This window comes from Desmodus rotundus, chromosome 11 (assembly GCF_022682495.2).
Source record: "Desmodus rotundus isolate HL8 chromosome 11, HLdesRot8A.1, whole genome shotgun sequence".
Classification (NCBI taxonomy): domain Eukaryota; kingdom Metazoa; phylum Chordata; class Mammalia; order Chiroptera; family Phyllostomidae; genus Desmodus; species Desmodus rotundus.
This window is the reverse complement of record NC_071397.1, coordinates 102,689,261-102,716,063: the sequence shown is the minus strand read 5'-3', so window position 1 is coordinate 102,716,063 and position 26,803 is coordinate 102,689,261. Positions and strand designations below refer to the sequence as shown.

Here is a 26,803-nt window from a genome sequence, read left to right as displayed (position 1 = left end):
CCCCCAACTCCGTCCCAGCCCTGAGCAGCCCTCTTCAGCTTTCTCGCTTACTGGTAAGACTTTTTTAAAACTTTACCAAATCATTTCATTGTAGTTTAATTTTTGGAGAAGTGTCTTCTGATTTCTAAGAAGGGAGAAGGAAAACAGGAATGAAGCTTTATAACGGAAGGCTGTCCCGGGCCTGTGACAGCCACACAGGGCACTGTGTCCCTGCCGGGGGCTCCGCGACTGCCTCGGGCAGTGGGGATGCCAAGTCCTTCCTTGGCTCCTGCGACCCGGTCACAACATGCTGCTTCACAAATGTCCCTGCCTGGGCACCCGGGCAAACGCTTACATGTTCAGCTACAGAAGTTTGCACATTAGAGTTTGTTATTCAAAGGGAGGCACGATGAAGGAATCAGGAAAAAATTCCTGAGAACTTGAGAATCTAATCAGAGAGATTATAGAGACTCCAACGTAAACATTACTGATAGCTGAAAATAAATAATAAGTAATACAGGGGTGAGAAGGAGTAAGTCCTTGGGAAGTGCCAGGAATGGGGTCTCACGGGTAGAGGAATTTGCACACGGAAGGTCGCCCAGGTGTCCCCTCTCCCTCAGGGCTGCCGCAGCCTGAGGAGCCCAGCTCTGGCCCTGTCACTCGGTGGGGGAAGCAGTCACTGTCCAAACATTGTTTTTTTGCTGTGGTGCCTGATACAGAAAGAATCTTAAAAGATCTCCAGATGTTCTCAGGACACTCACTGGCAGAAGGTCTTCGGAAAAATCTCTTCTGGCAAAACCCACACCATGAACACGGGGTGCGGGGCTGTGGCACCCACGACGCCGGAGCCCGTGTGCTAGTCACCGTGGTATGTGGCGTGTGGCATTCCTTAGGTCACGTGTGTGACAAGCCCTGCAGCCAGGTGACACGGGATGCAGTGAGGCTGTGAGGCTGACCGATCCCCTGAGATCGGAAGGGACCCTCCCGCTCACTTGGCACATGGCAGAGACGGACCCTGGGCAGGAAGCACAGGGCAGGCTGGTCGGAGCAGAGCTCACTCACTCTGCTGAAGCCCAGGCTCCGGGAGCCGGGTGCTAGAGATTTAACATCCGTGTTCCGGCAGAGGCTGTGTTTGCCAGAGTCAGCCTTGCTGGTGTCCTCAGTGCAGAGGTGTATGCCGGGTGGGCACACAAGGGCGAAGGGCAGGCCCAGGGCGTGGGGGCCATGCCACTGAGCTCACCAACACAAATGTTTCCTCATGTTCCCTGGTCCTCGTGAGAACTCAGCTGACATCATCTGTCACGGACACCCCACGCGGAGTCCCACTGGGAACCTTCTGGGTGGGAGCCCCGCCAAGGCGCGTGACCGAGCCTGTGGCTTCGCTGTGCTAGATGAGCCCTCACAAGTGCTGACGGTTCCATCTGGTCCTCGCCATCCCGGAGGTGGGCATTTTAAGCGCTGCAGTTCCTGCCACAGCTGGGGAAGCCCACAGCGCACTGCAGTCTCAGGTCTGGGCTCGCCCGGGCCGCCGCCACCCCGGGTGTCGGCTGCAACAGCCAGTTCTCGGACTCCTGTGGTGTAAAGCAGGCATCTGGGCTCCTGGCCCTCCGGGGAGTCCCTCTGTGCAGGAACCGGCTCCGCCACGTTAGCAAACACTTCTGGAGAGGCAGCTCCCTGGGCTTCTGCAGCGCTGAGCCACTAATGCGCTTTCGTATCCTGAATGGGGGAGGAACTGGGCCTTGGTGCCCACACCCAAGGGGCCCCGGGAGCCCAGGCCCTGGCCAGGAGGCCCCGCAGGGGTTAACGTGGAGCGGGCTGCCCGCCAGGCCTCCTGACTTCTGGTCCAGCCCCTGCTGAGCCAACTCAAAATCCCGAGAATGGAAAAACAGGCCTGCAGGGAAAGAGCCAGCAGAGTAGAACTCCTATCTAAGTGGAATGCTTTGCTTTTTGTAATTGTGATTCTCCAAATTAAGTTCATTTTTAACTAAGTATACAGTTAATGTTTATTCTATTTAAGTTTTGCACAACTACTTTTTTCCTTGGCTATTCACACCAAATGCCCTCAGGAGTCACTCCCCGTGCTGTGTTTCCCTGACTCGGATTCCTGGGTTCCACTGTGCTTCTCCGCAGCAGCCCCGCTTTCCCCATCCCCCTTCCTCCCTGTAAGCTGGAGACAATAATGATAACAGGACCCCTCCGGGGTTGTTAGGACGGTGAAGTAGTGTGAGTATTTGAGGGTGACTTGCACAGAGCCGCTCGGCAGCACTGGTCTGGTACCCTCAGCGACCCCGAAGGACGCCCACTGAGCAGAACCCTTCTCGTGAAGCTTTTAATCCCTGTAGATCCCTTTGCTCTGGCTTTTAAACACAAACTTCTTCTCAGTGGTCGCACACAGCAAGAAGTCCTATCTGCCCTGGAGGTTGCGTGTGCGCGGCACTACCAGGTCCCGACCGCCCGGCCGCCCGCCCTGAGAGACGGGATGCTCTGGACGCTGGTCCTGCCGGCCCTCTGGGCCTCGTGCGGTGCTCAGGGTGAGTGGGGCCCCGGCCTTGGGTTGCGGGAAGGATGAGGGGTGGACAACGTGAAGTTTGTGGTCGGAGTGTCTGACCTCTCAGAGCCCTTTTAACTTCGTTTTGAACAAATTCTTATTTACTTTTGAGTCCTCACGAAAGGAAATGACTCATTTTCGGAACATTCAGGTATTAGAGAAAAATAACTTTCCACCTAGAGATGTATTTTTTCTGGGCACACTTCAGCCCTTTTGTTCTGTAAGCTGTATTTGCAACACTTGGAGTATCTGGTATTTTGTAACTTCTTTCCATTCTACCTTACTTCCTACTTAAATGTATTATATTTTCCTATGTCTTTAGTCTTTTATAGTCTTTAATGTCTGCATAATATTCTGTTAGAAGATAAACTCTATTTTTTTTTGGTCAATTCCCACCTGCATTGTTACTTTATTTTTATTGGTATAAATGATGCCACGAGGAACACCTTCGTACATAAAATCTTCACCAGCATTTCTGATGACACTTGAGGGTAAGTTCCAAAAGTAAAATCGGGTCAGGGGTTTTAATCATTTTGAGGATTTTGGATCTACTGCCAAACAGCCCTGCTGATGGGGTACACTTCACCCTCCGTCAGCAGCCCGGTGCCGCTCGCTGTTCTCGTCTGCCGATTAGATGCGAGGTCATGCTTCCTTTAAACTTTCCGCTCAGTGAATTATCTTGAAGTATTTGAACTGTTACAATTTTGGTAGGTCTGACAGCTCTTCTTTCCAGACGGCAACCTCAAGCTACACGTTTAGAGCTCTGAGGCCCTCGCTGTCTCAGATTCTCGCCCGGAGTGTGCGTGACAAACACAACAGTGATTTTCCACAGACCGAAGCGAGGCCAGTGCCGTCGAACTCTGTCCCCAGGAGAAAGACAGATAGTCCAGTCCTGTCTGAAAACGCAGGCAGACAGGCTAGGGTGCATTTCACTTCTAGGACGTTTTCTGGGCATCACTCAGTGGGGAGAGGCGTGCTCTGACGTCCGGATCTGGGGGGCAAGGGTGGGAGTGGGGGGTGCTCAGGGTCCGGCTGGGGATGAGGTCCAGAACGTGTGTTGGGCGGAGCACAGGGCCCTGCTTCCTTCCTTGGGAAGCCCTGCTGGGGAAAATGTCAGCCAAGCAGAGCAAAGTGGTGGGTGGTGGTGTGGCTGATGCTCGGCTGGCGCTCCCCAACTTGTCTAGGGGACCAGCCCTCTTTTGGGGACCCTTTTCTGAGCTGCAGCCAGGGGAGAGGAGAGTGGTTTCACACCAAGGGCTGTAGCATTGTACCTGGTAGGAAGGGAAGGGTACTCGGGATGCTGTGTGGCCTTGTTCACTTCCCCGCACGTGAGCCCATGTCTGTTGCCCTCCCCCTGAGGGTAAGGACATCCCTGCTGGCCCCCCGCTCCTGCCTCCTGTAACCCCTGTTCTGTTCCCCTACGCAGCTGGCAACCAGGACGAGGACACGGCCTTTGACCTTTTCAGCATCAGCAACATCAACCGGAAGACCATTGGGGCCAAGCAGTTCCGGGGGCCCGACCCCCGCGGGCCGGCCTACCGCTTCGTGCGGTTTGACTACATCCCGCCGGTAGGCACGGCGTACCTGGGCCAGATCGCCCGCCTCATGCGGCAGAAGGAGGGCTTCTTCCTCACGGCCACGCTGAAGCAGGACCGCAAGTCCCGCGGCACGCTGCTGGCCCTCGAGGGCCCCGGTGCTGAGCACCGGCAGTTCGAGATCGTCTCCAATGGGCCGGCCGACACACTGGACCTCACCTACTGGCTGGATGGCGCCCAGCACGTCCTGTCCTTGGAGGACGTGGGCCTGGCCGACGCCCAGTGGAAGAACGTCACGGTGCAGGTGATGGGCGAGACCTTTAGCTTGTATGTGGGCTGCGACCTGATCGACAGCTTTGCGCTGGACGAGCCCTTCTACGAGCACCTGAAAGCGGAGAAGAGCAGGATGTACGTGGCCAAGGGCTCTGCCCGAGAGAGTCACTTCCGGGTACGTATGGCAGGGGCAGGGCCGGAGGCGGGGCCTAGGGGTGGGCGGTGCGGGCGGTGCAGCGGGTCAGGCACACACATGCGCACATCTGCACACATGCACAAGTCACACATTCCCCCCACACCATGTGTGTGCTCATGCCCACCCACTTGTATACATGTGCATACCACACACAGACATCATGCCATGCACACAAATTCACAAGATGCACCATGATGCCTCCCCGTGCCCACGCAAGTATGCAGAGCAACACCACACACACACACACACGTTCACACACAGACACCTCTTAGGCACACACATGTACACACACAATGCACACACAGCACCAGGCATAAGCAGAGTGAGCTGTTGCAGGTGCACAAATAGTCACTGAATTTTCAGAAGGAAGACGGACTGGGTGACCAAGGAATCAGCCCCATTCTCCTGCCCCTGGTAACCTTGGGCCGACCGAACCCGCTCCCAAACTCTACCCTCTTACCAAAATGATGCAGAAACAAAGGAACACCTGTTTTTCTTGGGAAAGGTTACTGATAGCTTCGTGTGCATCTGTGTTAAAATAGCTTCTGGGGGAGAATCTTTTTAAAACCGCAGGTGTTTGGAGTCCTCAGTGGAGGGTTAGTGCGTTGAGATACCTGTGTCTCCTTTGGAAACAAGTGTGTGTTTAGACTCGGTTATTGGAGATGCGTGACCTGTTACTGAGTTGATCTCTGGTGGCCAGGGTTAGGGCTGAGGACTAGAGAAGCCCCCGTGGCCCATGAGTGACCCATCCCATCCCCCGGGCAGTGGGAGACACTTATCTCCCATTGCCACGTCCGTGGTTGGACCAGTGGAGCTTTCCAAGACCTTTGCCAAATGCAATAACCATCCGGTTCTCCTGCAAGGGAAGAACAGCCCAGAACACATTCAGGAAACATGGTTACCTGTCTGCCTGGGTCCCCCTCCCTTCCCTGTGGAGCACCTACTTCTTACGTCAGCTCCATGGCCTGGGTCCTGCCTCAAACAGTCTCACAGGTGACAGGTGCAGGGTGGCACCTGCTGGGGGTGGGAGCACGGAGAAAACACTCTCGTTTCAAGTTCACCTCTTGTGTTTTCACTCCGTCCTCTCAGCCCGGCCTCGGACCTTGAGGTTGGCTCACGGCTGCGTCTCTTCCCTTGTCACACCTCCAGGGCTTGCTGCAGAACGTCTACTTGGTGTTTGAAAACTCTGTGGAAGACGTTCTGAGCAGGAAAGGTTGTCAGCAAAACCAGGGAGGTAGGTGTGTTCTGAACACCACATTTCCCGGCTTGGACAGATTTCTGCTGCGTTGTGTGTGCGTGTGTGTGTGTGTGTGTGAATGTGGCTAGTGAGAGTTTAAATAGAAACACAGGGTCTGGCAGGAGGAGCGCCGCTGAGCGTGGATGGGGGGGCACGAGAGTATCTCCCACGAGATGGACAGCAGTTGGAACACTTCACCTAACAGGCCCTACGGTGTGCTTGGCTGCGATGCTATTATGTCACAGAATTACATGCTTATGATTTCATGTAAAAGATTTTTATGTAACTAAAAAGGGGCGTTATTTGTGCCGGACCCCGTATTTGAATAAAGTTAGCGGGTCATCCTAGACAGGTTGCCATCATAAAATCGTACATTGCTTGAAGGACTAATGTTGAATATGTTTTAATCCAAAATCACCCCTTTACAAGCCAAAAAACAGATTGCTGGCATTTAATACTATTTTAAACATACGTGAAGCTGCCAGCCCGCGAATGGGTGGGGATCACACTGAGGAACAACAGGCGTGGGTCACGGGCGCTAGGGCGCGTCCTCAGGCTGCCGCAGCTGCCGACACGGCACTGTGCCAGAAGCTGTCCCAGCCCGTCTGCTCGTGGCGTTTACAGTTCATATCCAGCCACCAGCCAACCTCTCTGCAGCATTTAATCTGCGAGGGTGACTCTGCCAGCCCTTCCCACGGGGCACGTCCTGTCGCTCGGTCCTGCAAACACCTGTGTGGGTCAGGCTCGTGCTCGCTGCTTGTCCCAGAGACGAGACGCTGAGGTGCACTGAGGTCCCCACCTGTGAGCAGCTGGGCTGGCCAGCACCTGGTCTGAGAGCCCGGAGAGAAGGCTCTGCCCCTCCACAAGCCATCCGCACTAAGACCCATCCGCACTAAGACCCTGTCTTCCTGTCAGCCCGAAATCGTGACAAACCCACTGTGGTGTCTGTGGGTCACTGTGCAAGACTTGGGTGCTCCGGCCCCTGAGCGTCCACATGCTGAGCAGGAGGCTCAGCCCCTGGGCTGCAGAGTAGAGGTGGTAGTGGCTGAGGGGCCATCACGCCCAGATCCCTGGGCATGGCCATGCCATCTGCACCTGGGACAGCTCCTGCTTTGGCTCCACCTAGGGCTGTGTTTGTACCCCAGCCCAGGGATGAGGACTCCTGGGCAGAGAGGGGAGTCCCCTGGGCTGGGGTCACAGCAGAGAAACTGTGTCTCAGAGACAAGGGGCTGACATCCCAAGGAAGTCACTTATTTAGCATAAAGGCAACAGAGTCCACTTAATGCAGAAAAGTAGACAAAAGAAACCGTGTTTCGGGTGGACAAACAGGGTGGGTGAGGAGTCGAGGGTGGTCAGAATGTGCAGAGAAGGTTCGACTGGAAACCAGGAAGCTCGCCTGTGTGCACGGGATGCGAGGGGCCCATGTTGTACTGCCTGCCTCACGAGTCTGCACGTGTCTGCTCAGCTGGCATGTGGGCGGCATCAGAGTGGGGTCATGAGTGGGGTCATGAGAGGGGTGGTCCCCCAGCGAAACAATCGGCTATAACTGTGCCGGGTGCTCCCAGTGCCTATGGGGGGCGTGACGTCCCCACGGAGATGCACACAGGCGGCCCGTGTGCAACCCGAGGCCAGTTCTGACCAGGCTCTACATGTGTCCCCTCAGCGGAAGCCAACACCATCAGCGAGGACACAGAGACGCTGCACCTGAGCCCCGTGGTCACCACCGAGTACGTGGGCCACAGCGCGGAGAAGCAGCCTGGCGTGTGTGAGCGGTCCTGCGAGGAGCTGGGCAGCATGGTCAGCGAGCTGTCGGGGCTGCGGGCTGTGGTCAACCAGCTGCACGAGAACCTGCGGAAGGTGGTGGGTGTCGGGGACGTGCGGGGCTCCAGGGTGTCGGTCAGAGCACAGTGTTGTTTGAGGACACTGGACAGATGGCCTGCAGATTCAGAATGAAAAATGGAGCCGTGAGCAACATGTTCTCCATACTGGGTTTTCAACCCGGGGACATTTTGTCTCCCCAGTAAAAAACAGTTTTTGTTTCATTCAGAGGTAGTTTCATTCAGAGGTTGAAGTATGGGGGAAAAGGGCTGCAGGCGTTTGGCAGGCAGGCCCGTCCCAGCATGTAGGACATGGCCACAGCCAAGTGCTCCCCCCCCCCCGGGCATCAGGGAGGAGAAAAGCATCGCAAGGGCTTTAGAATTTGGGGTTTCAAGTTGAGGCAGGTGGCCAGCAGTAACAAGGTCTCTCCCTGCTGTCCACACACCCACCACGCTCAGCCCCGAGGACATGAGGGCAGCTGGTGGCCCAGGGGATGTGAAGAAGGAAGCGGGGAGAGGAGTTTGGGGCCCTCTCCTGTCCTATGCAGGGACACAGCCCATGGCCAGCTCTGTCCCACAGCAAAGGGTCCCAGGCCTTGCTCTGACTGCCCAGGATGGGTGGTCCAAGGCGTGGTCGAGGGAGTGGGCACAGCAAGGGCGAGGGTGCTGGCTGGGGAAGCACCCAAGATGAAGGCACTTTCTGGAATCTTCCACCATGAGTGTGGATGGGGTGGGGGCAGGAACATGCATGGGCAACCAGCGGTGACCTTGTGCCCGTGAGCGGGCAAAGCAGCCGTGGGAAGGGACGTCCGTGAGGCCGCGCATTTGGCTGGGCCTCAGGTGTGGGTCCGCCTGCAGAGGCTCTGCAGGGATCACACACCCTGTCCCTTCACGGGTTGCGCGTCTCGGCTCCGCTGTTCTCCCCGCTGCTGCCCGGTTCCTACCTGGGCGGTCAGTGCCGTAGGGGAGGTGACGTCCTTCAATCATGAGCATGATGACCAAATGCTAGGTGCCCCATCCGTCCTTAAGTCCTGCCCCGGTTTTCCAGTCGAATGACAACCAGGTGCTCTGGGAGCTCATGGGCGGGCCCCCGAAGACCAGGAACGTGTCCGCTTGCTGGCAGGACGGCCGCTTCTTCGCGGAAAATGAGACCTGGGTTGTGGACAGCTGCACCAAGTGCACCTGCAAGGTGAGGCCTTGGCACCTGCGCTCTTGGGGGGCACGGGAACAGGCCACCCCTCCTCAGCCCCGAGGTGCTGCCAGCCCATGGCAGCTGGGGCATCGTTGGCTGGCTGTAGGGATGCAGGGCAGCCGAGAGCCAGAGCTGTGGACAGCCAGCGGCAAGTAAGGCTGTAATCAGCCTTGTTGCTTTGCACATAGAGAAACCAAGATCCAGGGAGGGAAAGTGACCAGGCCAGTGTCACCAGGCAGCCACAGGCAGCGGGGCTGGAGCTGCTAGGCATCCCTCTAGTTGGTGTTGAGGCCCATTCAGCTCTGTGAGGGCCACGGGGCTCGGCAGGGGCATCTGGGGATGGCCTGTCACTGCCCACAAACTGGCCGGTGGCTCGCGTAGCTTCTCCCCAGTGGTTCATGTCATTCGGTCTCCACTGGCAGTGGCCTAGGACCCTGCTGTCCCCTCGGCTGGCCTGACCACCCTCTGCAGGGAAGGCTCAGTGTGGGGAGCAGGCGGGGGATGCGGAGGGCCAGCTCTAGGCACTGAGGACAGGAGCAATCCCAGACCTTGTGGCTGTCTGGCCCGCGGGGTGCAGGTCCCTGCAGACGCTTTCAGTCCGGCCTTGAGCTGAGGCTTCTTTTCAAACGGGCGTCACGTGCGTGCCTTTCTTTGTTGCAGAAATTCAAAACTGTCTGCCACCAGACCTCCTGCCCGCCGGCAACCTGCGCCAACCCGTCCTTACTGGAGGGGGACTGCTGCCCGTCCTGCTTCCCCTGTAAGTATGGACTTGGCCGCGTGGCCGTGGGGTCCTGTAGGCCTCCCTCCTGCTTGCTCAGCCTTGTCGTCAGGGAGGGTGAGGCTGGGCCGTGCCCACACGGGGACACTTCACCTGGCCGACCACACTTGCTGCTCAGGGACAGGCACGCGTCTGCGAGTCCTTGAATTGAGGACTGAGGGCAGGTCCCCTCTTGATGGAGCCTGAGCCCCAGGACCACTGGGCACAGAGAACCGACATTTGCTCCAAGAAAGAGTAGCTGCCCAAGTCAGACGCAGCCTCCGCTCTGGGTGTGTCGCCCGGAGGATGAGCAATCTTGGTAAACGCACCCTTTGGAGAAAAGATAATTCGAAATAAAACAAGCAAAAGCCAAAGACCATTACCCTAGTGACAGAAACACGCTCTGTGGAAGGGAGACTTAGATGGGGCAAAAGGAGTGGGTGTCCACAGCCCCAGCACATCCGCCTCCCAGCGCCAGCGCTGCTGTGGTCGGGCCATACTGCTCACCCCTCGGTGGCTCCCCAGTGCCACCCTGCTCCGTGGACACTGCAGGTCCCATTCCTCCCGTCAGCTCCGAATGTCCCGGCTTGTTGGTTGCTGCTTTTCACCTTCACATCTCTGGTCAGGCACTTGGGGTGGGCATGCCACTCCCTGGGCTGTTGGAGCTCTGGGCTAGCATCTCCTCTCCCTGGGCCTCTCTGTCCCTCCACGTCCTTCCTTGTGAGCCAGGCCCCGACGAGAGCGCGACTGGGGCATGTGTCCCCCACTGGGTGGATGGGGAATGGGTTCAGAGAGGCTCAGCTCTGTCACACGACAGTCTGGAGCCGAATGTAGCTGGTGGGGTCGCAGATGTGTTACCTGTAAAATTCAGAGGGATGCTCCCCGCTCAGGGTCAGTGCTGTGACTGTGGGTGACGGACCTGACACATGCTGTGTCAGAGCTGCGCTGTCTCCAGGGGAGATGCCCAGGGATCAGGGGCCACACGTCGCCGAGGGCAGTTTGCCTAGGAGGGGCAGGGCCAGCCTGCTCTGTCCCGCCCTGTGGGACCTTTGACCTCAGCACTTCACAGGCCCCCCAGGGCAGTTCAGTGAACAGTGTCTCCACTGTTTACCAGAAAGAGTCTCGCCCTAAGTCACTGTCTTTTCTCCCATTTAGGGACTGAAACCTTATTTGAAAAATTTCTTTGCAGGAAATTGCCTTTTTATGTAACTTGTCCCAATTGGAACTCTTTGGAACTAAATTTAGTGGCCTGCAATTCCAACTAAAAATTGAGTTTTCCCCATGTATCAACCAGTGAATGGAGGTTTTTAAAAGTTTAGCCTGTGACAAAGCCTGGCGTGCGACGCAGCACCCTGAACCCCGCACTTAGGCCGAGGGTCTGCGGAGTCTGCTCCCCTCGCAGCCCCACGGAGGCCAGCCCCACACATGGCCCTTCCCATCCCGGCAGGCAGCCCCTTACTCCGAGGTGGGACCTGACCCGGTAGCCCGGTGTTTGCCCCTGGGGCCGGTGCACATCACCAGAGCCCCCTCCTCCCTCGGAGGTTAACGCCTGTCTCAGGTCAGTGCCTGTTGCCCCTGCACCCGTCACTGGGCAGAGGCTTGATGGGCTTTTGTTTCCTGCCCAGCAGTGGATGGCGAGGAGGGCTGGTCCCCCTGGGCCGAGTGGACCCAGTGCTCGGCCACCTGCGGGCCTGGCACCCAGCAGAGGGGGCGGTCCTGCGACGTCACCAGCAACACCTGCCTGGGGCCATCCATCCAGACGCGGGCGTGCAGCCTGGGCAAGTGTGACAACCGCAGTGAGTGTCAGGCTGCTGGCCGTCCCTGTGCGGGTGGGTTGGTGTCCCCGGGCCCTGGGCCTTTGGGTTGTGGAGGACGGCTGCCTGCTGCCCTTTTGGGGAGGCAGACGGCTCTGTCCAACGGCTCCAGCTGGGCCCCCTCCCCCCAGCCTGGGCGATGCTCGAACTTGGGGCCAGGTGGCCCACTACTGATGCCCTGCATCTCTCCCGTGCCAGTCCGGCAGGATGGTGGCTGGAGCCACTGGTCGCCATGGTCCTCCTGTTCCGTGACCTGTGGGCCCGGCAACATCACCCGGATACGGCTCTGCAACTCGCCGGTGCCCCAGATGGGGGGCAAGGGCTGCAAAGGCAGCGGCCGTGAGACCAAAGGCTGCCAGGGCGTCCCGTGCCCGAGTGAGTGGGGCAAGGTGGTGGGGGTGGGCCCGTGGGGCAGCTGGGACCAGTCCACAGCCCTGTTCAACCCACGAAGGCCGGGCAGGCCCGGGGGGTGAAGGGCGTCCTGGCCCCTTGCTGGCCCGCCTGTCCAGTGCACGCCAGCTGCAGTTTCTTTGCCACCAGGGGAGTGACCAGACTGGGGAGCAGTAGGTGGCCCAGAACAAAGTGGGTCAGGACATGGCTGGCCCCACGTCTGGGCGTGTGTGGGGTGAACGCTTCCACAACTTGTCACCCATCTGTCCTGAAGGGGAAGGGGGAGCCTTCACAACGAACCTCAGTGTCACACACCCTCTTGTGTGTGTGACAGAGGTCACCTGCAGCCCCGAGTCACCAGTCCTTGGCTTCTAGACACCAAGGTGGTGTGACTTTTCCTCCCAGAGGTAAAAACAAACCACTGAGATTCCATCCATTCCACCAACCCCCGGCCTCGGGCCATGAAAGGGCTTCCTGCCAATTTCTCCTGCCACGTCAGAGACCCGGGGTTGCTGGGCTGTCCTTCCTGCCCCCACTGGCAGCCCTGCACTGCCTGACGCAGTCCCTGCTCTCGCCCTACAGTTGACGGCCGGTGGAGCCCCTGGTCCCCGTGGTCCGCCTGCACGGTCACCTGTGCCGGGGGCGTCCGGCAGCGGACACGTGTCTGCAACAGCCCCGAGCCCCAGCACGGGGGCAAGGCCTGTGTGGGGGAGGTCAAGGAGCTCCAGATGTGCAACAAGAGGAGCTGCCCCATAGGTGCGTGTGGGGCCCCCTTGGCCCCTGCAGCAGCGGGGCCTGTGAGGCAGCCCTGGGCTTTCCTTCCGGGCAAAGGTAGAAAATGCAAAGACAACAGGAAAGAAAGATGGGCCGTGGGCAGGCAGAGCCAGCTGTGCCGCGTCCGTCTGCATTCTCACATGCAGGCTGCTGCCGCATGGCGCGCATGGGCTGTCAGCCCAGGGATCCCGGCGGAGCTGGTGGCCCAGACTGTCCCCTGGGACCAGGGACCTCTGGCATCTTTGTGCTGAGACCCTGGGCATGGGACATCCCTCATTCCCTCGGTTCCTCTGCAGCCACCTGCAGTGTCTGATGGGCTACAGGGCCTTGGGGCACTGCCAGGGGCCGTCCTGGCCACAGCGGTGGTGAACCCGAGGCGGCTGCCAGGCCGGCCGTGGTCCTGACCTCTCTGCACCCCCACCCCCCGCCCCTGCAGATGGCTGCTTGTCCAATCCCTGCTTCCCGGGAGCCGCGTGCAACAGCTTCCCCGATGGCTCCTGGTCCTGCGGCGCCTGCCCGGTGGGCTTCCTGGGTAATGGGACCCACTGCGAGGACCTGGATGAGGTGGGTACCCACCCGGCAGGGGGTGTGGTGGGACCAGGGGCAGGGGGCTCACGTCTGCTCTTCCCACAGTGCGCCCTGGTCACCGATGTCTGCTTCTCCACGGCCAGCAAGTCCCCCCGCTGTGTCAACACCAACCCCGGGTTCCACTGCCTGCCCTGCCCACCCCGCTACAAAGGGACCCAGCCCTTCGGGGCTGGCCTGGAGGCAGCTCAGATGGAAAAGCAAGTGAGCAGTGGCCCTCTGCATGATGTCCAGCTTCCATCAGCCAGAACCTGGGAACACGGCGGGTGGGACACGGGAGGGAAAGGGCGATGTTCCAGGGACAGGTGAGGGCTGTGTGACCCGCTGTCTGCCATCAGGAGCTGACCTTGCTGGGGTGCCACACTCAGGGGTCATGCAAGGGTCCTGAGGGCCAGGTCTCAGGCTCTCGTGCATCTGCAGCTCTGTGCGGTCAGTGGGGGCTCGGACATGTGCTGGCCACCCTCAGTGGAGCTACTGAGCTGCCTCTAGGTGGCTCTGGAAGGAACAGGGTCCCGAGTCTGTGGGTGCATCCCTAGGGAGGATCCCCGCCTGGGAAAGTCCCTCCCCCGCCCCGAGCCTCAGCCCTGAGTGCATGGCCTCATACCAGCCAACAGGTGTGGCCCTTCCTCCTAGGTGTGTGAGCCCGAGAACCCCTGCAAGGACAAGACCCATAGCTGCCACCGGCACGCGGAGTGCATCTACCTGGGCCACTTCAGCGACCCCATGTACAAGTGCGAGTGCCAGACGGGGTACGCGGGTGACGGGCTCATCTGCGGGGAGGACTCGGACCTGGACGGGTGGCCCAACAAGAACCTGGTCTGTGCCACCAACACCACCCACCACTGCATCCAGGTGAGGGTACAGCCAGGCCGCCGGGGATGGGGCCTCCCTGCCGTCTGTCACACGCAGTCGCTGTCTGGGGTGGCAGGAGCGAGTGGGGCGGGGGCGACCACAGCAGGGACCTGGCCTTGCACAGCCTGGAGCTGGGGGTCCGAGGTCGTGCTGTTGGCTGCGGCTTCCTCATTGGTGGCCTCCCACTCCACCCCCTGCTCTGGACTCTGGGTGTTTGTCCCACCCCCCGACTTCCTCCGGCAAGGACACAGGTATGTGTGCCCCCGGCCTGCCTGGACACTCCCAAGAGGCTCCTCCTTTTAAGACCCCGAACCCCACGCAGCTTTCGCCATCCGGGGTGACGCTCACTTGTTTGCCAGGCAACGTACCATTCACAGGTTCCAGAGATCAGGGTGTGGCCCGTGGTTGGGGACCCGCCGCTGGGTCCACTGCACAAGGTGTCCCAAAAGGTTCCGGTGCTATTTTGGGTCTTACTAGCTCCAGAAACACGAACAACACAGACACGCTAAAAGCATCACTCGCGAACACCCAGTAGGCCCATCTGTGCACCATTCATGCTGCTTTGCCCTCGCAGCTGGAGCAGTCGAGTTGCCTTGGCCGTTTTCCCTTTCCGCCCATCTTGGTGACAGGTGGCTGGTGTTGACGGAAGCCCAGGAGGCTGGCTTTGAGGGGGCCAAGCGTGCCCCCTCTCTTTGTCCCCGGTCCCTACGAGCGCAGGTGCCCAGCTGGGCGTCCTGCCAGGAAGGGGTGCTGTGCACGTGACTGCTGGCAGGCGTTGCTGGTAAGGGTTGGCCACCGCCTGGGCGCCGTGGCATGGATAACGGACCGGCCCACGAAGCTACGATGCTGGCTGGACACCCTACATTTTTTTACTTACGTGGAATTTCAGACAGGAATTTCGTCACTTAAAAAATGGTACCTTACAATTCCCAGCTATAAGTATCTTTTTAAAACAAGAATTTTAAACTTATCTTTAGAAGGGAAAGGAGAGAGGGAGAGAAACATCAGTGTGTAGTTGCCTCTCACGTGCCCCCCACTGGGGACATGGCCTGCAATCCAGGCACGTCCCCTGACTGGAACTTGAACCAGCAACCCTTTGGTTCGCAGGCCAGAGCTCAGTCCACTGAGCCACACCAGCCAGGGTCCAGGGCCCAGGTATAAATATCTTTATGAGGGTGAACAGGTGCCGAAGGCAGACTGTGAACAGAAGCCTTGCACCCGATCCCAGAGGCCCCTTGTGCGTGTGCCTGGCAGCCCTCTTGCCCTCAGGGCTGGTATTGAACTTGGCTCAGATGTGGGCTTGGGACCCAGCTTCTGTGGACACGTGGACCATTGTGGGCTGTGCTGATCCATTCGGCAGCCACCGGCATATGTCACTGTAATAGAAATGCAGGCTGTACTGTCCACCCTCTCTGGGTGTTTCCAGTCCCTCACGGGCTGCTGTCTGGGCAGCTCAGTTTGACTTACGTCATTGGACTTGTTCTGTGAGGCCCCTGCTCCCCTGGACGAGCTGAGCCAGGGGCAGTGACCTGGAGTAGGAGCCTTGGGCTCTGAGCAGCCACCACACAGTCCCTGGTTCAGTCCCCCTGGCTCACAAGGGTTGATGCGGTGGGGGCTTTGGCTTTCTGGTGGAGGAGTCAAAAGTCGCTGGAAGGAAAAGGGATGTGGAAGGCTCTGTCCTCGTCCACGTTTTCTGAGACAACGGTCCCTGATCAGGTGTTTGGCAGCCTCCCAGGGGCCAAGGCTCTCATTTCTGTCCTGAACCCGTAGGAGTTGTGATGTAACTCACCGGGCAGCCCCGGAGAGGGAGCTCTCTTGCCTCCTTGCTCTGTGCCCAGGGAGGACAGGTGTGTGCCCTGACCTCTCCACTGTCCCCCCCCGCACGCCCCCACCCCTCGGGCTTCAGCTGCCTGCCCTCCTGAGCGCAGGGCTCCCGGGGAAGTTCCTGTAACTGCGCGTTTCCTCTGACCGCAGGACAACTGCCCCCTGCTGCCCAATTCTGGGCAAGAAGATTTTGACAAGGACGGTGTTGGCGATGCCTGTGATGACGATGACGACAACGATGGCGTCAGCGATGAGAAGGTCAGCGGGCAGGGGGCGGGGCCGTCTGAGCTGCTGCCCTGGGGTTCAGGAGCAGAGGGCTCAGCGGGCAGGCGCTCGGACTGAACAGTTCCACAAATTGTCTCCAGGGGCACTCCCGCCTAGTCCTTGCCAGAGAACGCTGGCCCTTCAAGGGAGGAGTGGGACCAGCCGGGGCACCGGCTGTTGTGGGCACTCCCAGAGAAACCCTTGAGCGGTTTACTTCTCATTGCCCAAAAGGGACGTGCGGCCCCCCTTCCGGCGGGTGGGGCTGTCCCCGAGACAGTGACAGGCGAGCCTCATGGCAGGGTTTAGGCAGCACCATTTCTGGGGAAACTGTTTGAAAGGGAAATGATTCGCTGTCAGTGCCCGGGGCCCTGCAGGGTCAGGCTCACGCCCCGACTCACTTGCTCCGTCGCTCGCTCCCCGACTCGATGCGCACAGGCCTGTCTCCGCCGTGAGGCACAGGGCACGTCACTGCTGTGGAAAAGCTCACCCCCCAGACAGGGCGGGTACACACACAATCGCAGTGACCTGACGTCCGGAGCGCGCCGGGCAGACTCGCGCTCACCTGCCCGTCGACCAGCCAGCATCCCTGTGCTGTGTCTTAAATTCTTTTCTCGCTGCTTCGCCAGGACAACTGCCAGCTGCTCTTCAACCCTCGCCAGTCCGACTACGACAAGGACGAGGTGGGGGACCGCTGCGACAACTGCCCGTACATGCACAACCCGGCCCAGATCGACACGGACCACAACGGCGAGGGCGACGCGTGCTCCGTGGACATCGACGGGGACGGTCAGTGCAGCTCCGCCGTCAGTAGATGCATTTCAGGTTCAGTCGGAAGGGTCGGCGGACTTCCATTCGGTATCTGTTGGGTGCACTCAGCTTCACCGACACCCCAACAGATGGCCAGATGGTCCTCTAAGCGTCACTGTAGAGCCCGTCTGCCTGCCTGCCTTTTCCCAAGGGGCGGTGAAGGGGCCGCCAGCCCCAGGCCCACCCTCTGACTCTAACAGCCCACTGCCCCCCTCTTGGGCGCTGGCTCTGGTATCTGTCCCGGCACCTTCTCTAAAGCACGCACGTCCAGAGCTCCCAGAGCCCAGTTCCCTCCTTACCACACTGCGCTGGGGTGGGTCCAGTGCTGGCGTTTGCCTCTCTCTGGGGCATGCACATCCAGGACCTATTTCTCTCTGTTCTTCATTGCAAAGCTCCCTGGGTTCCAGGTACCCACGGGCAGGAACCTCTGACACTGTAGGCTGACCTTTCGCCTGGGGTCCTGAGGGGTCAGGCGTCTGTGGTGCCCTGGGGACCAGTCCCCCACCTGGGCACACAGCTGGGCTGTAGCTTATGGGCCAAACAGTGCAGCTCACCCTCTGCTGTGTGTCCCCTGGTGTAACTCATGTGACACTGACTGGCTCCCCTGGCCCCAGGGCAGTGTCTGGCCTGCTGGTCTCTGGGGCTGAGGGTGGCCTGGGCCTCTCCTCCAGGTCTGGTGATGTTGGGGTCCTTTCTGGTCTGCCCTGGACCCGGCTGACCCCTCCTCCTCCCGGCCCCCCCCCCCCCCCCCCGTCTTGTCCTTTTCCTGTGACCCCTGGTTTGGGAGGTTTGCTGCCTGGTCACTCGGGGTCTGTGTTTTTCTATAATTTGGGTCTTGGTGGAATCTATGATCTGTTTGCAGGTTTCTCGCAATAAGGTAATAAACACACCTGAAAGCCCCATGAATCTGCCACTGGTGGAGGGCGGGGCCCCAGGGCTAAGAGCTGGTCATGGCCAGGCCCCAGGCCATGCTCTCTGACCAGCCATCTGGGCAGCCGCCCAGTGGACTCAGACCCACCCGCTGATGCTCAGGAGCCCCGTCAGAGGCCTTGTCCACAAAACTCCCGGGGCCAGTTCTACTTTAAACGGGGATTTGAATGTTAATGGCGAAGCTCCCCCATGTGCCCCCACGAATCCGATCATGTTCCTGCTGTCTCATTTCCAGATCATTTCCATTCAGTGAGAGAGAGCTCGGCTGTAAGTCACTTCCTGCCACAGGGAAGCAGTGTGCTTCGCTAACCTCCACCGCCTCCTGTTTCCCCTCGAATCCTGCAGATGTCTTCAACGAGCGAGACAACTGTCCCTATGTCTACAACACGGACCAGAGAGACACGGACGGCGACGGCGTGGGCGACCACTGCGACAACTGCCCCCTGGTGCACAACCCCGACCAGGTGAGGGGTCAGGCGTCCGTGGGCGGGAGGGGACGGGGCCTCGTCTGCCGCAGAACCGCATGTGAGTCTCCATCAGCTCTGCCCACGCGTGACGGCACGGGCTGTACACTCATGTTAATTGAAAACATTCACTGACCTGAACTCCACACACGACTCTTGCATCTTGGTGGCCCCTGGCTGAGTGTGCAGAGGCTCTGCCGCGTGGTCCAGGGGATGCTGTGTGTCCATCTCATCGTCTCTGCATGTGCCTGACTCGGTCCGGCGTTGCCTTCGGATGACACGAGGGAGAGCGTGGCAGGGCTGCAGCTCACACGGCCCGGGGTGGGCAAGGCTGGGCCTGCAGCTGTGAGCACGAGGCAGAGCTTATCCTAGTGTTGTGATCTGTTAGCTGCTGTGCTGTTTCCTATTCATACAGCGGTAACCCCACTAGGCCCCTGTGTGCCGTCCCAGATGATGTCAGAGAGAGACTGGATGCTGGCTGGTTCGCTCCAGTCTCCCTCAGGGGCGGGAACCGCAGGGAGGGAGCAGAGGATGGAGACCTGAGTCCTTGGCCCCCCATCCCCCTGCTGTGTGCAGGCTGCGGTATGACCTCAGGGGCTGACCCCGTCCACAGTGTGGCTGCCGGCGTGGGAGGTGCCGGTCTGGCCCAAACACCGTGGGTGACCCAGTCTGGCACCTGCTCCCTGGACAGAGGCTCAGTGCTGCTTGTCCCCATGCTCTGCCCCCAGACCGACATGGACAACGACCTCGTGGGAGACCAGTGTGACAACAATGAGGACATCGATGAGGATGGCCACCAGAATAGCCAGGACAACTGCCCCTACATCGCCAACGCCAACCAGGCCGACCACGACCATGACGGCCGGGGCGACGCCTGCGACTCAGATGATGACAATGATGGGGTGCCAGATGACAGGGACAACTGCCGGCTCGTCCCCAACCCCGGCCAGGAGGACGCAGATGGTAGGTAGGGGCCCAGATGCCAGAGCCGCAGCCTCCTCTGGGTGCGGGTCCATGCGTGTCCATGCATGTTGGGAAGAGCTGAGGCCCAGCCTCGGCAGGATGTCAGACACGTTTGCTGCTCTCTGTGCAGAACTGCCAGAGACGGACAGGCGGAAACAGGGCCCCGCTGACCTGGCACAGCCCAGGGGCCCTCCCGGAAGCTGCAGGAGGGAGACACACACATTCAGCACCCCCAGCCACTCGCTCGGGGGTGGGCTTGTGGTTCCGGCAGGGAGACCCTGGGCTTTTCCCAGGAAGGAGGCCAGGGGGTGGAGACCATCTGTGGTTTCTGAGGTTCGTATGCACAAGTGTGTGCTGCTGAGCAGGAAGGACGATGGCTGAAGTCCGCGAGGAGAACTCAGCATCTTTGCCTGCTTCTGCAGCAGCAGGCGCTCACGTGGGTCATCAGGACCAGGGCCTGGGCGCCGTGCAGGGGCAGCATCCTGTCCCCTGTCCACCAGGGGGCTGTGGCCCACCTGACCCTTTCCACCACCTCACTGGAAAACTTGATAAGAAGCTTCTGGAAAAGGGAAAAGCCCGTGTCCCCCTGGGGACAGCCATGGTCAAGGCAAGACAGCTGCTCTGGGTACAGGGTGGACGGGCGCCTGGACACGCAAGCAGGGACGCTGCGAGAGGCAGGAAGAGACACCTCGGAAAATGCTGAAAAACAAACGCCGGTGTTCAGGCCGACTTGCAGCCCAGGGGTCCTGCAGAGCCAGCTGAGAACCGACAGCGACCTGCCGTCCCCAGGGGACGGTGACACTGGCAGGCTTTGCTGCAGTATTGGGCGGAGTGTTGTAGAGGTTACGGCATTAACCTGTGAAACACAGGCACCTCCCTGGGCTGCTGCAAGGTCGAGAGCTAAGTCTGCTCAGACATAGGGCAGGTGGCAAGCTGTGGTGTCCTGCATTCTTGCTTCCTGCTTGTCCGTGGTAACAGGTGACGGGCGGGGAGATGCTTGTAAGGACGACTTTGACAACGACAGCATCCCGGACATCGACGACGTGTGTCCTGAGAACCACGCCATCAGTGAGACTGACTTCAGGAACTTCCAGATGGTCCACTTGGACCCCAAGGGCACCACTCAGATTGACCCCAACTGGGTCATCCGCCACCAGGGCAAGGAGCTGGTACAGACGGCGAACTCTGACCCTGGCATCGCCGTGGGTGAGCCCCCAAACCCACGCATCTGTCCCACTGCTGGGCCAGGGGCTCAGACTGCACTTTGAGCCATAGGGATGGGACGAGTGGGTCCTTCTGGGGGCCCCGTCCCTCCGGAGCATGCAAACCCTCTGCCCGAGTGCGCGTGTTCGCCTCTCCTAAGCCTCTGACGTGTCGTTGGCAGGAAGCCGCCTGCCATGCTATTTTAGAACTCAGGCTGCAAATCCTCACACCAGGCAGGGACGCTCTGCCGTAGCTCTCTAGGTCGGATCTGGAAATCCTTTCACAGCAACGGACCCCGAGTTGGGTGGAGAGCTCAGCTCAGTGGGCCCCCAGAGCTCCACGGGGTGCCGAGGGGCTGGTCCCGGCTGCCTGTGTCTCACGGCCGCTGTTCCCTCTGGCTCCCAGGTTTCGACGAGTTTGGGTCTGTGGACTTCAGCGGCACATTCTATGTCAACACCGACCGGGATGATGACTACGCTGGCTTTGTCTTCGGTTACCAGTCCAGTAGCCGCTTCTACGTGGTCATGTGGAAGCAGGTGACCCAGACATACTGGGAGAACGAGCCTACCCGTGCCTACGGCTACTCAGGCGTGTCCCTCAAGGTGGTCAACTCCACCACGGGCACCGGCGAGCACCTGAGGAACGCGCTGTGGCACACCGGAAACACGGCCGGCCAGGTGAGGGGCGGCGCACCGCCAGGGCCTCAGGCTCGGCTCTTGGGGAACAGCCCCCACCTGGGTTTGGTCTGTTTAACTCAAGAAGACAGCCGTCCGACTGAGTCTCTCCCTGATGAACACACCACACCGGTCTTTTGTGAACAGGACTGGCGGTCCTCTCACCAACTAAACAGACCCTGGCTTCTGCTAGAGACGAGAGGCTGCACTTAGGAAATGTAGGAATTGCCCCAGGGTCCCGCTCAGAAAGCAGAGGGTCCAGCGCCCGGAGCCAAACGTCTGGCTCAGTGACTGTGCCCCCAGCGCCAAGGGTCCTGCCCCATTGGGGTTTTCTCCACACCAGCCGTCTGCACCGTGGGCTTGAGTCCTCAGGGTTCGTAGGCAGAGCAAACTAACTAGTTTCCACGTGGTGTCGTGAAACTGCGCTCAGGCCTGGGGGCGCCGGCTGTGCTCATGAAGGGTGTCTCCCCCCAGGTTCGGACGCTGTGGCACGACCCCAAAAACATCGGCTGGAAAGACTACACAGCCTACAGGTGGCACCTGACCCACCGGCCCAAGACGGGGTACATACGGTGAGCACCCCACGTCGCCGCGCTTCTGCCGGCAGCTCTCATGCTGGAGACCGTGTTTCCATCGTCTGCACATGCGCACACAAACGTGGACAGGCCCGGCGAGTTCTAACCTGCGTGTCGTTCTGGGTTCTTTCTACTTAAATGCCTTCTCTTCTCTGTCCTGGATCTTCTGCTGCTGGTCACTCACTAAGACACAACCAAAAACAAAACCAAAGCTGTTAAAGAGGAAGTCAGACTTGTCCCACTAAAATGACGAGGAGGGTGCTCAGCACCTGTCCTCCAAGGACACGTGCCCGGTGAGGGGACAGCGGGCAGTTAGGTGCTGTGTTGCTGCAGCAGTAGTGTGTGCAGTCACGTGTGCTTGGAGAGCAGTCACGTGTGTTTGATACGTGAGTGGCTCCGTTTAAAACACACTTGCACACAGAATGCACACAAGTTTCGGTCCGACAGACTCTCGTTCCGTTGGCGTGACAGCTCCGGCAGCGGATTTTGAGTGAAGCGAACACGACAATTTGCGTAGGTGCCCTTGCAGAGTTAAGCTGACAGGCCCACGAGCGGTCGGCGACTTCACAGATGCGCAGCGTAGGAGTCTCCCCATAACCAGCGGCGGGAGCAGCATGCAGACTGGGTGCCCGGGGTCGTGTTTCTGTGGCGCATCCCTGCTTACTCGTCCCCACGCTCCCTCCGGTCCGGGAGGCCAGGGGCACCAGCCCTGTCCTTGAGTGTGGGTGGAGCCCCTTCTGGCTTTCCTGGGCCTCCTAGTTAGTGGGGACACAGCAGTGAGCATGTGGCTGATGCACCTGTCTTGGTGGAGGGAGTGTCCCCGGCCTGGGGGCTGGGTGCCCGGCGGGCAGAGGTGATGGTGAAGCCGCAAGCACTCAGACCTGGCAACAGGGAGTCCCGGGGGAAGGAGGCTGGGACAACGTTCGGCTCATCCTTTCCTGAGCGTGCTTCCTGGGGCCCATGGTGTCCTCCGCCCCCTTTCCCTGCCCACAGGGTCCTCGTGCACGAAGGGAAGCAGGTCATGGCGGACTCGGGACCCATCTACGACCAAACCTACGCCGGTGGGCGGCTGGGCCTGTTTGTCTTCTCTCAAGAAATGGTCTATTTCTCAGACCTCAAGTACGAGTGCAGAGGTGGGTGTGAGCGCACGCCCAGCAGAGTGGGGAGGGGCCCCTGCGCCTGGTTTTTCGTGGAGGGGCCGGGGGCCGGGCGACGAGCTGGTGGCTTGTGGACAGCGGGGGTGTGTTTGGGCAGCTTGAGCTGTTTCTGCTTGTCCACTTTGGATTGAGTGCGATGCCTTTGGTGAGACACACGCTTGGCAGCTTCTCACGGGCCCGGCCATCCACCCCCTGCTCCGTTCCAGGCTCCCTGGAGGCTCTGCACCACAGGAGGCAAACACAAGGCCCGCGGGCTGGATCCGGGCCTCCACCTGGTTTATCCAGCCCAGCACCTTGTTTCTTTCCACCTGGCGGCAGTGCCGAGCTCTCCCTTAACCACTAAGGAGCAGTTACATTTATACAGTCCTAAAATTACGCTCGACCCTTTGAAAGCAGAGCTTGACACCCTGCTCTACACGTTCGGGCCCCTCGGGGAGCTTTAGATGCTCAGCCTGTGAAAGGGAGAAAGAGAGTGGGAGGGAGGTTCAGTTTCTCCCCACAGGGAGCCGGAACCCAAATCTGACACACCTGGGAGGGAGCGTGCTGCCTCTGGTCTAATCCACACCCTCCTGCGGGCGGGGACACACCCCGTGTCCGGAGGAGGTCAGCGAGACACCGCTCCAAACCGCAGGAGAAAGCCCGACGCCAGGTGCAGGCAGGCGGGAAGCACCGAGCTCTCGATTCGCCCCTTGCACCTGGCGATTCTCTTCTCCTCCCGCTGGGCAGGCTTCCTCCCTCCTTCCCTGCACTTACATCTGCATCCGCACACCCATCCGGCCGTGTCGTGATGTCTTTTTTTAAGTCCAAATCGTGGTATGTTAGCTCACAGCTAACATAAAACGCGCCGCTCGCTGTCTTCCACAGACGCGTGACCGGACCGGCCGCGTTTCCCGCACGCACTCCAGACGCTGGTGCCCGGACGCCTCGGCCACCCCGTCCTGCGGCTTCTCTCGCTTCAGCAGCGCCTTCTGTCCTTGACCTTCGCTCCGCGGGGCTCTCCCCTGCCATCTCGGCCGAGGGCCCTCTGGGGACACACCTCAGCGGGACCCAGAGATGAACTCCGACGCAGCGCCGGAAGGAGCGGTGGCACCCGAGACATCGCGTGCGTCACTGGCGACACGGCGGCGCTGTTCCTTCCTGTTGGTCTCACAAGCGTGATGCTGCCGCATAACACACGGGGCCTTTCTGGGCCTGCGTGCGCGTGCGCGTGCGCCAGGCGCGGACGTGGTGCGTGAGGCGTCCTCGGAGCCCAGGCGGACCCGCGTCACACGGCTTTCGGGGCCTGCAGTGGCCGCTCGTGGGTGGCCCCGCGGGAACGGGTCCAATAGGTCCCTTAGGGAGCCTGAGGTGACACTGGTGGGCGCGGGCACACGTGCGAGATGCCAGCTCGTTGGGACTTCGACCACCATCCCGAGAACGGGCAGCCCCGCCCCCACGCTCTTCGGCCGGAAAAGCCGCTGCCCGACGGGGAGGGTTTCTCCAAGGAGGAACGCCCCGCTGAAAGGCGCGCACGTGGGTCAGACGGGGCCTGGCGAGGCCGCCCCTGGGTGCAGCCTGATGAGGCGCGGTGCCCTCACTCGCGCTGTCTCAGGGGCGACAGAGCTCGGCCGGCTGTCGCGTGGTCCCCCGAGCCGATGGCCAGAGGCTGTACGACCTCATCCCTGTCTCCGACCCGGACACCAGGGCACTGTGCCGCGAGTCCAGGCGCTGAGACCCGAAGACGGCACTTCGTTAGGGTTCCGGTCGCAGCTGCTGTGCTGCGTTTGTGGAAAGAACACAGAACACGGTCCCGCCCCACAGCAACTTAGTTTAAACCCACCGAGGAGCGCGCGCGTAGTGTGATTCCTACAGACAGAACCTGTAAGAGTCACAGGGAAGACCTCCCGGTCAACGCCGGCAGGCCTCGTCGTTCACGGAGCGGGAGGGAAGGACGCTGTGAGGGGGGTAGAATAAACGGTAAGAACGAGAGTTTGTAACGGAACCTTAGTACGCACCGCCGCCGGGCCGTCTATCCCGCACCCCTGCTGCCGACCTGCTGTGTAGGTGGAGAGGGTTTCGGTCTGCACGGCCGGGCCCCACCGCCCCGCCCCGCCCCGCCCCGCCCCGCCCCACCCGGTCTCGTCCGGCTGGGGCAGCGCTTTCCTTTCCACTAACAGCCATCTCCTTTTGGTGTCAAATAGAGAGAATCCGTAACTTTTGCCCAAGCGCGCACATATCATTCGATAGAGATACGTTTGCTGCTTTTTCTGAGGTTGATTTCTTTGTTTTGCTGCACTTGTTGCTTTTTGCGTGGACCTGCCTTCCCGAGACAGCAGAGTCGGAGACGCCGTGCGGCGGCGCGAGGGCGGCGAGGGCGCACGTTCCCCACGTGGGTGGCGTGGGCCAAGGACACAGGGTGTGGGGCGATGTGAATATTTAGAATGTACCATAGTTTTTGTAAATTATTTATGTTTTTTTAAACAGACTTCTCGTACAGCTTGATGAAACACCATCTGTTTTGCCAAAGACTGTAAATATTTATTTATTTGTTCACTTGGTCAACATTTCGCCGCGGACACCCTGCATTCAGCTAGAGCCTCATGTTAATACTTTAAAGATTAAAAACAGAAAATAAATTGTAAAAAGATTTTCTATAAATGAACCTCTCTCCCTTTTTTTTTAAAGAAAGGTGTCTCCCAGGGTGTGGGGGGAGGGAGAAGCCCCAGCAGGAGACCTGCCGGTTCCCATCCTGGGACCTGAGCATGCCTGGCGGCTGCTCTTGGGGTAACACATGTTTTGGGGTCCTCCTACCTCATCCTGCTGTCAGATGAGACCACAGCTATGCCGAGAGCTTCAGCAGGGTCCCAGGAAAGTCCAGAAAAACGTAGCAGCAGGAGGGGCCCTGGTCGGCACCCGCTGCACCCCGGCCCCTCGTTCCCGCTGGAGGCCGCTGGGAGGATGCAGGTCAGACCCAGACATGGCGTGGAAACCAGCCCGGTCCCGGAGAGGAGACCGGGACAGCACCGGCGTCTGGGGGTCTCTCCGCAGGCCCCACGGCTCTGGGGACATCTGAGAAAATGAGAGCAGCGCAGGGAGAGAGGGATTCTGGGACAAACACACGTGTTTAGCCGAGGCCCACAAGTGAGTCAGACGGGAGCCATAAGACAGGAAAGGCGGTTGACGTGGCTGGACTGGTGACATGAAGAGGGAGGACGAAGCTGGACCTCCTCCCTCTGCTGTCAATCAAGGAGCCCCTGAAAAATTCGGAAAGGAGAGTAGGGGGCGTCTCTTAGGGGGGCTAGAGCAGCTGCTGGGAGGGGCTTAGTGGCCATTTTACTCATGAATCCAAAATGTGTTTAACAGCGATGCTTAGATGTCAGGCATGAAAACGAGATACATCCTTCCATACATTCGGCGTTTTTTTGTCATTTGTTGAAATGTACTCATTTTCTGACTGCTGGGCCCCTGGGCCCAGGACGGCCGTCTCAGGACCGCTGCCTTCCAGGGCTCACTGTCAGCATGTCTGTGACCTGCCCCAGGAACGGGGGCCCCTGGCATATGATGCCTTCAGTCACAGGGACTGGTCCGGGTCCTCCCCGTCTTCTGTGAAAGGTGCTCCTGCGGGCTACAACCTTCAGTGTGGCCTACGAGCCACGTATCAGGACAGGCGGGGACAGCAGGGACTCAGGTGTGGAGTGGACAAGCCAGCTGGTCCTCAGGGTGCTCACGCTGTCAGGCCCAGGAGCTGGTGGCGAAACGATGGAACACTCTCGTTCAGGGGACCCGAGGTGTCTGTGACCTGGGAGGGTTGAGGGTCCAGCAGGGACTCACTGCAGCTTGTGCCCCACCCCCTGCCCCCCTGCAGATGGATGGGGGTCCCTCCCGGGGTCTGAGTGCACTTCAGCATCTCACTCAGGTTTCCCCCATCAGTCTATGTCTCGCTGGGTGGTGTTTTGGCCACAGAAGAGCGTGGCCTGGAGGGAAATGCAGAGGCTGCCGTGGGACAGCTCCCTG

At 59.8% G+C, this 26,803-nt stretch overlaps 1 protein-coding gene across 2 annotated transcripts; it reads left to right on the top strand.

Moving 5' to 3' along the window:
- THBS2 (thrombospondin 2) lies at positions 1–25,413 on the top strand. Of its 2 annotated transcripts, none has more exons than XM_045188987.2 (22): positions 1–53; positions 2,362–2,510; positions 3,954–4,510; positions 5,681–5,765; positions 7,432–7,628; positions 8,634–8,774; positions 9,438–9,534; positions 11,163–11,330; positions 11,547–11,723; positions 12,321–12,494; positions 12,949–13,076; positions 13,146–13,301; positions 13,731–13,949; positions 15,924–16,031; positions 16,664–16,823; positions 18,120–18,238; positions 18,967–19,201; positions 20,180–20,407; positions 20,810–21,081; positions 21,553–21,650; positions 22,647–22,786; positions 23,675–25,413. In XM_045188987.2, exons 2-22 carry the CDS (start codon positions 2,459–2,461, stop codon positions 23,680–23,682), a joined length of 3,519 nt encoding a protein of 1,172 aa, XP_045044922.2. In that variant the 5' UTR covers positions 1–53; positions 2,362–2,458; the 3' UTR covers positions 23,683–25,413. The 2 variants fall into 2 exon arrangements, with proteins under 2 accessions (XP_045044922.2, XP_045044921.2); XM_045188986.2 differs by having other exon boundaries at positions 11,160–11,330.
- The last annotated feature ends 1,390 nt before the right edge of the window (positions 25,414–26,803 follow it).

Bases quoted from the DNA above. Each gene is read 5' to 3' on its own strand.
- THBS2 (XM_045188986.2), top strand. From the start codon at position 2,459: ATGCTCTGGACGCTGGTCCTGCCGGCCCTCTGGGCCTCGTGCGGTGCT. The intron at 5,766-7,431 runs GTAGGTGTGTTC...GTGTCCCCTCAG, and splicing joins TTGTCAGCAAAACCAGGGAG to CGGAAGCCAACACCATCAGC. The intron at 19,202-20,179 runs GTAGGTAGGGGC...CCGTGGTAACAG, and splicing joins CGGCCAGGAGGACGCAGATG to GTGACGGGCGGGGAGATGCT.